Source organism: Octopus bimaculoides, chromosome 16 (assembly GCF_046866305.1).
Source record: "Octopus bimaculoides isolate indiv1 chromosome 16, ASM4686630v1, whole genome shotgun sequence".
Classification (NCBI taxonomy): domain Eukaryota; kingdom Metazoa; phylum Mollusca; class Cephalopoda; order Octopoda; family Octopodidae; genus Octopus; species Octopus bimaculoides.
The window spans coordinates 45,038,116-45,051,418 of record NC_142943.1 but is presented as its reverse complement, the minus strand read 5'-3'; the positions used below and the strand labels follow the sequence as shown (position 1 = coordinate 45,051,418).

At 34.5% G+C, this 13,303-nt stretch overlaps 1 protein-coding gene across 9 annotated transcripts in view; it reads right to left on the bottom strand.

Moving 5' to 3' along the window:
- Nucleotides 1–562: 562 nt before the first annotated feature.
- The window catches only part of LOC106868966 (uncharacterized), a 180,308-nt gene continuing 167,567 nt past the window's right edge, over nt 563–13,303 (bottom strand). For 5 of the 9 annotated variants that reach the window (XM_014914441.3, XM_014914442.3, XM_014914443.3 and 2 more), the window contains one exon: nt 563–2,590. In XM_014914441.3, the coding sequence (XP_014769927.1) occupies nt 1,324–2,590 (1,267 nt within the window). In that variant the 3' untranslated portion in view covers nt 563–1,323. Of the gene's footprint in view, nt 2,591–11,240; nt 11,271–13,303 lie in introns of all 9 variants that reach the window. The other 4 variants (XM_089364545.1, XM_089364546.1, XM_089364547.1 and 1 more) reach the window with 1 other exon arrangement.

The window sequence follows — 13,303 nt, the reverse complement described above, 5'->3', positions numbered from 1 at the left end:
TTACTCAATAATTTCTGACAGAGGCACAAGGCCACGAATTTGGGTGGGAAGTGACCAGTTGATGATATTGATCCCAGTGTCTAACTACTTTATTTTATCAACCCTGGAATGATTAAAGGCAAAGTTGACCTCAGTTGGATTCGAACACAAAATGTCAACATCCATAACTGAATACCTTATCTACAATTAGCAATAACTACACCTCAGAATTACTCCATTGGTTATGATACACTTATTGATAATATTAATGATTTCAAACATTGGGGTAAAGTCATCAACTGTTAAGGGTGAGGGGGTGGGAGATAGATGATTAATTCATACCCTTTCACAGGTACTTTTTTTTTTTTTTTTGACACCGGAAGGATGAAAGGAGGAGCAAAGTTGACCTTGGTGGCACAGAACATAATTAAGATCACAATACTCTCTGCCACCATGACGGTGATGATGATGATGATGATGATGGTGATGATGGAAGCAGTAATAATGATCAGAAAAAGATAAATGAAAATCTTTTCCTTGGAATATAAAATTCTGATAATTCAGAATAAACAAAATGTCAATATTTTTTTTTATGACTGTATTTATTTCTGCCAAAATTGCGTCATATGATGTCTCAGTTTTGCTGTCTCTCTCTCTCTCTCTCCCATTGTTGTTGTTAGCCCTGATTAAGCAGAGATGTTTCTCTGATAAAAGAGTATCCCAGCCTCACAAAACTGAATATCTAGGACTACTTTAAATAACGTGTCACTAGATCATAGCAATTCTTAAGACTATTTGGGCATTGTTGTAGTCTGAGTTTATTTCTTCTAGTGAGCCAAATGATCACCTAGAAGCTCCTTCAGTGACCAATCTTGATATTTATAACTGCAGTATAAATATTTGGTTCAAACTTCCTGGTTATTTCTATCAATGGGATAAAGTGAAGACAAAACCTTGCTGACAGAAAGACAGACAGACAGACACCAGAGTTCATGACACAACCTCTTAATGCAGTTCTTATTTAAGCACAAGGGCCAATGTTTTATGTTGAACAACAGTTGGGTAGTATATTTGACTGTGCTGACCCAAACATAATTTATATTGGGTATTTATTTTATCAATCCCTAAACCCCAGTGAAGAGACAAAAGGCAAAGTTGACCTTCATCAATATTTGAGCTGAGAACGTAGGGAAAGGAAACTTAAATGTTGCAATAACATTTGTCCAACACTCTACCATCTCTGCCAACTGACCACCCTCTAATTTGCTTACAGAACTAAGTGTTGATCATTTGTTTTGATCTGTTATCTGATGGCATTTATGAGGTGGGAAGATCAATTAGTTATTAAAGCTTGTGCTGCATTATTCGATTTTCACACCGTTTACTAAGAGGTTTGCGGAAGCGATCCACCGTTCTGTCCACAGCCAAATTCTTCTTCATGTTATCACAGTTGACTTTTTTTTTGTTGACATTATGATAGTGATGCGTGAGAGCAACGTGCTGATGGACTTTCACTGTCCATGGCATTGCTTCCACCGAGACAAATGAATGACAATAATGCGTAAACAATGAAAGACAGTATCTGGGATTGACGAGAGAACGGAAATCTCGCATTTCTTCACTAGGAGGATCTCGCTTCAAGTAGCGGAGAAAGTTTGAAAATGCAGGATCTTTTGTATCAGCAGCGCAAAGATTGAAAACAGTATTTTGGAAAAGGTATGATGTGGCTGGCACCACAAGCCCTTCAGTTCGATCGACATAGTCGAGTAACGCGCTATAGTTGTTGTGTATACGTGGTATGACAATCTCATCAAAGTTTAACAGAATGAAAATGTAGTGATATCGATACATATTTTTCCACATACAGTCATTGAGCGATAAAGAAGATATGATTTTAAAGTCTGACCAGAATCCATATCGTCTGGGAACTGACACATAATTAAGCCTAACAAAGCCATCTTTCTGATACTGGTTTAACACCCGTGACATGTTGCTGGAAAAAGTGTGATAATACAGTGTTATCTCGTCGATGCCAAACATCTGATGAGCTTCCATCCATTCTATGATGTGATATGGATGGACATTGACATTCGTACTCGACATGCAGATACCAAACTCTTTCACAGGTTCCTCTTTTTGTGGCACCTGTACCTGAAGGAAAGTTGTCGGCACTGAACATCGTGGACCCGTCAAGGACACATAAATTGGTGGTTGGGTTGAGTTACATGCACAAGTGAAGAAAAACTGCTCAACTATTCGCCCTTTCTTTACTTCATCAACATCATGGTTCAAAGTGGTTGCTTTTATCACATCTGGAAAGAAAGAGTCAGCATACCAAAGAAGACAAATAAGTTCCTGAGGAATTCCTGTGCCAACAGCCAGGATGTGAACAGCACGACTGTCTCCCAGGGGCCGGTAGTGAGCCGAATACAACAGTACATCTCTCCGTCGGTCGTGGATAGACTGCCAACTGTGGACATTATGAGGGCGGATTAACGTTCGATTTAGCTTCGCCAGGCACACCAAATAATCAGTTGAGGATAACAGTTTACAAGTCTGAATTATAATATAGATGAGGATCCAAGAAACTACAAAAGCTGTTGTTCCACGCCTAAAAAAGAAAAAAAGAGGAAAAATAAAGAATTCAAAGAAATAAAATGTTTCAAGTAATTAAAAATTTTTGAACTTTTAATCTCCTCTTTCATATTTCTCTTTCCAATATCATCATTAAATCATTCTCCAAGTCATCCTTCTCTGTCACATTCCTATATATATAAACATATCTCTACATTATAATTCAGATGCTCTATTTTAAAGACAGAGTTTTAACACGTGCACACACACACACACACACAAGTCCTATAAATGTGTATGTATGTGTATATGTTTATATGTGAGTGAGTGTGTGTGTGTGGTTCCATGTGTGTATATATATATATATATATATATATATATATGTGTGTGTGTGTGTGTGTGTGTGTGTGTGTTAATACAAACAGAAAAATAAAACTCAAAACATGAGTATATATATATATTTTTATATTTTAATCGGTAGAAGTTATAGTATAACTTCTGCTGATTAAAATTAATATATATATATATATATATATATATATATATATACAGTAACATTTTTTTACCACTATAACATGACTGTTCTATAAAGAACTATGTTACTACATTTTAACCCCAGGAAAACATCTTTTCCGGCTGCTTAACAACACACAACCTGTGTTTGATGTATTGTAAGTAAGGGAGTGAATCACTCCCCTCCAGCTTGGCAAGACCAGTAGACCATGGTTTCTGGGTCTTTACCCTTCATTGGTACTAGACACCTGCCTGCTAGAGATGGCACTCAATCATCCCTACTCAAACAGAGAAGCGGCAGAAAGCCGCTAGTCTCGTAATAAGCAATGTAGCTAGTTCTAAAATCTCTAAACAAGGACTAAGTAGTAACAATACTAGACGGTAACACTTTTTTGCCACTATATCATGGCTGTTCTATAAAAAACTATGTTACTACATTTTAACCTCATGTGTGTGTGTGTGTGTGTGTGTGTGTTTGTGTGCGTGCATGCATGCATACATGTATATGAATGCTTGTTTTTATGTTGAGTTATAATAAAAACAATTCTACAGTAAACTGAAGGATTACTCAATACTTTTTGTAGAGTACATATTTAACAAGAAGTGTTGACAGTGACTTCAAAGTTTTGAACTGGTTTACTTTCAGTGGACTGAGTACATTTGAGTTCATCTTCATTTTATATAATCTCTGTTAAGTTTAAAATTTGTGGAGTATATGGAGCTCTGCTGAATGATTATTAAATTGTAAGATAGGATATGAGGGAAAGATATGGGAGATTTTTATGGATTAAATTTAGAGTTATGTTATTGTTCAGAATTCACTCATGCATGTATAACTTTATAATCAAGTATGTCTAGGTGCGTCATCTTAAGGTGTAGTTCACAAAGGAACATAGGTAGATGTAACAGTTAGTTGATCATCAGATATGTAACTAGGTTTAGTTGTTTTTATTTGAATACCAATGGGAGAATTGTTTTGAGAATGTGAGGGTTATAATTCAGAGTTCAGTTTGGCATATAAAACTTTTTAATGTGTTTTATTTATGCGCATCAGGTTTTAAGTCATGGAGTTTTTAAGGGTTTACAAAAGAATGTAAGTAGGTAGAAAAGTTAGTTGGTCAGCAGATTTCTTTTATTGTTGGTGTTTTTAAGAGGTTTAACCTGTTTGTTTTGAGGAGGTGGAGCTATTATTCAGAGTTCAGACAGGCATGTAAGACTGATTAGGTGTGTCTATTTAAGAATGTCAACATTAGATCATGGTGTTGTTAGGATAGAAATTTGCTTAACTTGTACTTTAAAGTTCACAAAAGGATGTAGGTAGGTGGAAAGATTAGTTGGTCAGCAGTTTTCTCACAAAAGGTTAATTGTTCTTGATGTTATTTGATTACTATTTAGAAAATTTAACCTCTGTATTTTGGAGAGGTGAAGTTTGTGGACTGTCTTTATAAATATTTCTAGTATTTAATTTCAAGCACTGATATTAGTAAAAATATTTACATATTATTTTGGATCAATGAATATACAAAAATGTGGACATTATAAAAATGTGTTTATATAACTTTATATAAAAATAAAGATACACAAAAATTCTCCTACACACTTGCACGTGTGTGTGTGTGTGTGTGTGTGTGTGTGTGTGTGCGTGCGTGCGTGTGTGTGTGTATCTATGTATATGCACTTATATTAGAAAAATTATATATATATAATTTAAATGAAAATAAGCTAACAGAAATAACTTAGAGTGGCTTGACTATGAATAATATAGATGAACAAAGGAATATCAAATAACAACATAAATTCATGATTGTTAATTTTGTCTTATTTTTCAACACATTTTTGCACCTCATGTTATATATTCATATATTCACTGCTTACCTCCTTACCTTATAATTGTCCTCATTTTGCTTGCAAGCATTTTATATCTACCAACACACACACACACACATACATGAGAATAGTATCCTTGAAGATGGCCACAGAATGAACCGACAGAAAACAGAGACCTGATTGAGAAGGTTTATTAGTCTGGAAAATTTAAACTATTTTCGCAATAAATCAAACACAAAAATTCAATTATATAAATCAAATAATAATAATTTGTTCTACCAGCTTGGAGAATCCACATCAGATTTTATAATTAAGGATGAAACAAGGAACAATGGGGACATGTTAAATTAAAATAATTAGTAATTAGCGTCCTGATGAAGAAAAGATAAAACACAGTTATATAGTGTATTTTTGCACAGAGCAATTACATAAACTCACCCGTGATTACTGGATAAATCATTTAATCATTTATCTATATATTATATATATATGTACACACATTATTTATACACATGTATATGTAGTACACTACTCTGTAGCCATCACTGGCAAGCGAATATGGCTTAATAACACATACCATGCTTTCGCTAATTGTTTTAAGTGTCTGTGTAGTCACAAGCAAACTAGGAACACTGTCACCTCCACTTCACCACTTTTGACCTAGCAAAACATTGAAAATGTGGCAACTGGTGGGAGGGAAAGCAGCAACCAACACTTGGCTAGTACACATTTCCAATTGAGTAGACTGGAACAATGATGAAAGAAGTACTTTTGTCAAGGACTCAACAAGCTGCCCATTCCATGAATTGGACATGATCCATATACATGGACAAAAGTCAAACATCCTAATCACAAAGCCACATACCAACATACTATATTAGTTAATTAAAGGAAGAGAGACGACACTGACCATATTTGTAGGTTATTGTCCAAGACTGATGAGACTGATGCCATAAATGGTCAATCTGAACAGCTGAAGATCAATGTCTTCAGGAAATATATGGGCTGGGAGAGAACATGGTGGGGATAGAGTCAGGCTTGCTATAAAGGGAACTCTGCTTAAAATACCAAGAAGTGGGTGATAGTGGTGGTGGTGTGTATTTAACTGGGTGGCATGTTTGGACTACCACCACACTAATGACACCCAAAGAATGATATGGTAGTTTTTAAACAGAACAATGTGTTAGGTCAACCATCCTACCTCTGAGCACATCCCACCCAGGAGTGGATGGTAGCATGTTAACCCTTCTATTACCATATTTCTGTTGAAATACACTGCCTCTGTTTCAATTCACTTTGAAAATAATGAGGTGTTTAATAAAATAACATTTTATTAAGTCAATGTTTGGAACATAAATTAACATGAAATTTTGATGGAAGGTCTTTTAGATTACTTTAAAACAGAAAGTTTGTATCATAGAACCAGAGTTGGTGTTGGACAGATTGGTATAAAAGGGATTAAACTTGTGCTACCACTACACACCACAACCATAAGGGGAAAAAGATCAGGTCCACATCAATAACAAGACCAAATGCCAGTTTTAAAATATACATGGTACAATGAATACGATTGGATAATGTTAGAACAGCAGTGAGAATGAGGAGAGAGAGAGAGAGAGAGAGAGAGAGAGAGAGAGAGAGAGAGAGAAAGAGAGAGAGAGAGAGAGAAATGAGGGACAGTATATGAGATAGAGAAAAGTGGAAAATAATGGTTTAGTGAGAGTGAAAGGGAAAGAAATTGCCATAGGGTAGAGAGAAAGATAGAATGAAAGAAATATAAAGAGAGAAAAAGAGGGGCCAAGGAAAAAGAGAGAGACTTGATGTCAAAAGGAAGTTTTAACTAGAGAGAGAGAGGGGAAAGAGAGAGGGGGGAAAGAAAGAGGGGGGAAAAGAGAGCGGTGTAGTAAAGGAAAGTTCATGCAAGTGAATTGTAAATTCATTAAAAACAGTTTTTCTTCTAAAATGGTGAAACTACTAGTATTAATCTGTTTGACATGCTGACAACAACATCAGATATTGCGAGAAGGGTTATTGGTGATGTGAACTGTCTGCAAAGAAACACAGATGGTAACAATAACAAAAACATCAAATATGGGTCAACTGGAAGAATAATGGTCAACATAGTAAGTGAAGAACCAATCTCACCTTTTTCATTTTTTTTTTTACCCTAACCCACCAATCAAGGAAAATAAAAAGGAAAAAAATAATGAAAATAAAGAAAAATTTAAAGGATTTAATTTCATTATATGCTAAGATAACTATGAAACAAAATGCTAATGTATTTAGATCTTTAGTTTTTTTTCTTACTTCTTTCAAATTTCAGTCTGCTTTGCTTATATATAATCATCAATATCGTTGTCATTTAATGTCCACTTTCCATGCTGGCATGGGTTGGACACTTTGACTGAGGACTGACAAGCCAAGAGGCTGCACCAGGCTCCAATCTGATTTGGCAAGGTTTCTGTAGCTGGATGCCCTGCCTAATGCCAACTACTCTGAGAGTGTAGCAGGTGCTTTTTACATGCTACTGGCATGGGAGACAGTCCAGCAGGATTGGCATCAACCACCCTCATGTACCACCAGCATGGGTGTCAGTCAGGTGGCACTGGCATCGGTCACATTTGAATGGTGCTTTTTACATGCCACCAGCACTAGCATCAGCCATGTGTGTGTGTGTGTATAAATAATATGTATGTATGTATGTATGGCTAGCTACCCTTCCTTACATTATTTCATCATGGTACCAACAGGAGTATAGTTGCCTTCTGCTTCATGATATATAGTCTTTCTACTATAGGCATAAGGTAAGGTTTGACACTTTTTAGGGGACAGGCTAATCAGTTACATTGATCCTAGTGCTCAACTGATATATATTTTAAGTTACCCTGAAAGGATGAAAAGCGAAGTTGACTTCAGAGGGATTTGAACTCAGAACATAAAGCTGAAACACTGCTCTGCATTTTGCTTTTTATGTCTATATAATATTAAAAGTTGACAGCTTATTCTGAGTCACCTTTAGCTGTTCATGACTAAAAGGTAAAACAGGTATTTGTCATATCTATAAGATTAGGAGGATATTAGCTGACTGGGTAGGAGTGTTAAGTTTCATTGTGAGTCCTAATTTAAAATATCAGAAGCATATTAGAATAGCTTCTTAGTATGTGTGTATAAATATGGGTAGTAGCACGCCTACTACCTTATGGGATATATACAAACTTGACTGAAATTCTTTTAGAAGAAGATTAATTTTGAAAGATTGCTATTACTTCTGCTTCAATGTACAAATACCTAAAATGTTAGTTATTATTGTCTATTGGTGTAAATGGATTTAGGATGGTCACAATGGCTATTGGAGATAAGGCTGGGCAAATTACCATACTGACGATGGCTATTGAGCCAGAAACACATGTCTACAACTGCCCTCTTATTTCCAGGCGATAAACCTAACCTTTTCCTTAATGGTATGTTAACTTTGGAGAATTTTTGAAACTTGAGATTATCTCCCCTTTTAAAGTGGAGCTGGTTTCAATTGCCATTTGGTAATTATGATACATTTTTTAGAGGCAGAGATAGTTTCCATAAATGATTTATGTTGTATAGTATTTGATAAACCTGTATTTATGTGTGTGTGTGCGTGTTTATATATATATATATATATTTCTTTATTTGTGTATAAAGGCTACCATTGGTTTCATGTTAAAATATCTTAACATGAAACCAATGGTAGCCTTAATACACAAATAAAGAAATTTTATCCATTATTGCCGTGTTGAGCACTCATTCTCATCGTTTGACATGAACATATATGTGTATGTGCATATGTATGTATGTATGTATGTATGTATGTGTATGTATATATTACACATTTGAAGCTATCCACCAATTCTGTGGCCAGTGAATGAGAGCATCACTTCTCTTTACTTCAGAATTCTAATTCAGATAAATAATTCTTTAACTATGGTGTCATTATGGAACCATACAGCACAAGTTTTAATAATTCATTAAATGATTCTCTTAGTTAACACTGTCTTGTACAGTACTATGTCATGGACATACTGAGGAATAAGACACCTGATGCCAATCATAAATCAAACTTATCAAAACTGTGCAGATATAAGTGTTATAAATAAACTCTCTAAAGATGACTTTAATAACTTTTTATCTGGTTCCACTGCACCATGGTTTTGGCCATGCTGGAGTGATTCCTAAATACAAGAGAGAAAATGTTAGATTTCAGCAATGAGCTTTCTCTGTGTGTGAGCATGTGCCTTCAGCTGTATGCTTTTATTTTGCAGAGAACTAGCAAAGTCAATACAGCACAAAAAAAAAAATGTCTTTCGGTGTAGACTGATGTTGACGCTGTTTTTCTTTCAAGGTTCCATAAAATAAAGTTCAAATCAAGTACTGGGGTTATGTCATTAACTATACTATCTTTCAAAATGTGTTGTTTTTTATCTATGTTAGATGACATTATCTTGTTATTATCATTTATTATTATTATTTATTTATTAAGGTGGCAGAAACATTAGCGCGCCAGGTGAAATGTTTAGCAGTATTTCATCTGTCTTTACGTTCTGAGTTCAAATTCTTCCAAGGTCGGCTTTGCTTTTCATCTTTTCAGAGTTGATAAATTAAATACGAGTTTAATACTGAGGTCGATCTAATCGACTGGGCCCCTCTCCCGAAATGTTGGGCCTAGTGCCTTGAGTAGAAATGATTACTATTTATTTATTCTACTTTTACTATTGAGTGCTTTGGAATTATTGTTTTCCATTCTGTTCATTCAACCAACCAATGAATGAATCAATAATCAATCTCTATATATATATGTATGTATGAATTTCATCTAAGAGAACTAAAGACACAAAACTGATTCAATGGAAGAAAGAGAAAGATGAATAAAAATTTATTATATATCATTGAATGCCTGACAGTTGAAAAAATGTTGAAATATTTTTGCTTTTCCCAAAAGTATACATTTGAAAAAATTCAATAGTATTAAAACATTTGTACAACATATAAGCATGTTTTGGTTGTCTTAGCCATACAAGCTCATTCTTTTTGTTAGATAGACAGACTTAAATATGTTATGTTGAAATTGCCTTGACCTTCAGTCAACAACTGAGGAAATAAATGTTTCCATGTGTGTGTCGTCTGCATTTTACTTACTTTCTATGTTAAATTTCTTGCTCTGTGTGTGTGTGTGTGTGTGTGTGTGTGTGTGTGTGTGTGTGTAACCCCAATAGGAAGAAGAAAAATCTTTAACACATCTTTAATGATCAGTTACAATTGTTTCCGTACTATTCTGCTTTCAATGTCAGTTTATGTGAAAGTTCAAGGTGAAAATTTGCATAGTATTCACAGTTTTAGACATTAGAGTGGCACTTCTTCAGATCTGCATTAAGGGTACACTTTTACATTGTGCGTCTTCCAGACTTTGTTTTCGCTAATATTGGGAAAATAATAATAATAATAATAATAATTTCAATACAGTAACCATAAGAGCATCACAGCAAACCACAATAATAATAATAATTCATATAATCAACCCCCAGGAGTTGATTGGCACTTTATTTCATTGACCATGACAAGATTTGAACTTAGGATGTAATGAGCCATAACTAAATACCACAAAACATTTTGTCTGATGATCTAACACTTCTGCCAATTCACAACCGATAATAATAATAATGATTTTTTTAATAATAATAATAATAATAATAATAGTGCTTAACTGATAATTATTCTATCAACCCTGGAAGGATGAAAAGCAATCGTTGATCCCAATGGAATTTGAACCCAGAACAGAAAGAGGGACAAAATGCCACTAAGCATTTTGTCTAGTGTGCTAACGTTTCTGCCAGCTCCACCACCTTAACATAATAATAATAATAACAACAACAGCAGTAAATAAAATACTAATAATAATAATAATAATAAATAATAAAGGGAGATTGGTAATTCCATGAAAGTGCAGCACAGTTAATGTCAACTTTGATTACATTTTTTCACCAAAACAAAAAAAAAAAAAAGAGAAGAGTTTCATTGCTTGAGAATAATCAGGTGAATAAGAGGCTTTCACAGAGTTTATTGAATACAATAATAATATTTTCACTGTAATAAGGCTTCCCATGATGCACAGATCATGAACAAGCTGAAGAGATATACAGCATAGTATATATAATATATATTATATAGTATATATTATCTCATATATATATTATATAATATAAATATATAATATATATCTAATATGATATGTATAATATATATATTATATATATGTGTGTATATATCTATACATGTGTATATATAGTATATGTATACACTCACAACAACTACCTTACCTCTTTCGTTTTGTTTTCTCTCCTGCTTTCCTGATTTGAGAGAGAAAGAGAAATAAGGAAAAAAAAATACAAAGAATACAAAATAAAATTTAGGCTTCTTCATGGAGTTTCTGAAATAGGGGTCATGAACCCTTCAGATATTTTCCCTGTTATAACAGAAAACTGAATGTAAGGAGCAAGGAATATATATTTGTTGCCTTTTTTTGAACATTTGCTTTTCTTTGCCTCTCAAAAATGAAAAACCAAAATAGACAAAGTTGGGGGTGAGCAAGTGAACAGGATAAAAAATATTTTATATATTTCTTCAACATCTTTTTTTTTTATATACATATATTCTTTTAAAGTGGAATAAGGCTATGTCTTCTTGACTGACCTCCTCACAGCTCCCCAACAAACTTGCTAAGATTGATATGGCCAATGTCCAGTTGTTGGATGGGACATTGGATTGTTTTCGCTTTGTTGATTTTTTAAAAATTTAGCACTACCGTTTCAAAGAACTGTTGGAGCATAATCTTTATTATCAATTTTCATCATCACCATAGTTGTCATCAACCCATCATCATCATCTCTGCCCTATCATTGTCTTCACTACCATCAACATAACCACTACTAACATGGTTGCCATCATTACCTTGAGGTAACCTCATACCACAAATGTAGTCTGAATGCTTACAACTGGGTAGACTCCACTAAAGGTACTGAAGGTGCCAGGATGTGGTATTAAATTGGATGATTGCTAAGTTTTTGAGTTTTGTGTTTGGTTTGCAAGATTCCTGAGGTGAACTCATGTGTCAAAACAGATTTTGTTGTATCATGAGAGGATCATAATGTCAATAATAAAAGCACACACACACACACACACACACACACAGAGGTTCAATTTCACTTCTTTATTTTTATTAGCCATTTGGTTAATCATTTCACCAGTTAACTGATCAATTGTTTGATTAACCCTTTAACACTCAGATTACTCTTATTGATTCACATAGTTTTGAATTAATCATACATTATCTCATAGTTTCAAAATTTCAATGACGTGATTGTTTAGTTTTAGAATGACATTGTAGGGGACATGTGAGAGGCCAGTGTGAGACATTCCATCATCCAATTCACTGAGCCAATTCACCAACTATACTCATATTTATATACTCTGCAGCAGGGGTTTCCCAACCACCAAGCCATGGATTATTTGGTATCAAGCGGCACAGGAAGAATAAGTTTTAAAATCTTATTGACTATCACAGCCTGCAGGGTATTTTTACATTCTCTCTTATCTTTTACTTGTTTCAGTCATTTAATTGCAGCCATGCTGGAGCACCACCTTGAACTTTTAGTTGAATAATCGACTCAGATACTTATTCTTTTTTTAAGATGGGTATTTATTCTATTGGTCTCTTTTGCCAAACCACAAAGTTATGGGAATGTAAACACACCAACATCAGTTGTCAAGTGGTGGTGGGAGACAAATGCAGACACAGAAACACACACACACACACACACACAGAGTTTTACATATATATATTTATACACATACACATACACACAAGGATTTCAGTTTCCATCTATCAAATCCAATCACAAGGCTTCAGTTGGCCCACAGTTATAATAGAAGACATTTGTCCAAGGTGCCATGCAGTGGGATTGAGCCCAGAACCATGTTGTTGTGAATCAAACTTGTTACCATACAGCCATGCTTCTATGTAATAATTAAGCTATATATTGTGCACCTTACGGTGTCTTGTTTTATGCATGTGATCCCACAATCTTTGGAAAAATTGTCTCACAATGCAACAGTCCATGGTGAGAAAAAAAAAGCTTGGTGAACCACTGAGGGTGCATTATAATTAGATGTAGTGAGGTACTTTTCACTACATGTGATCTTGGGTAATGCCAATTGGTGTCTCTTACTACAGTCTCAGACAAACAATGCCTTGAGAGTAACTGTATGGAACCATTTGTGGAATTTATTATTGCACTATATTATGATGGTTGCAAAACATGGATATCTTTGAAGAAACTCTTACTGGCAAGAGCATCATGCTTGAGGTTGGCCCTAGGGATCA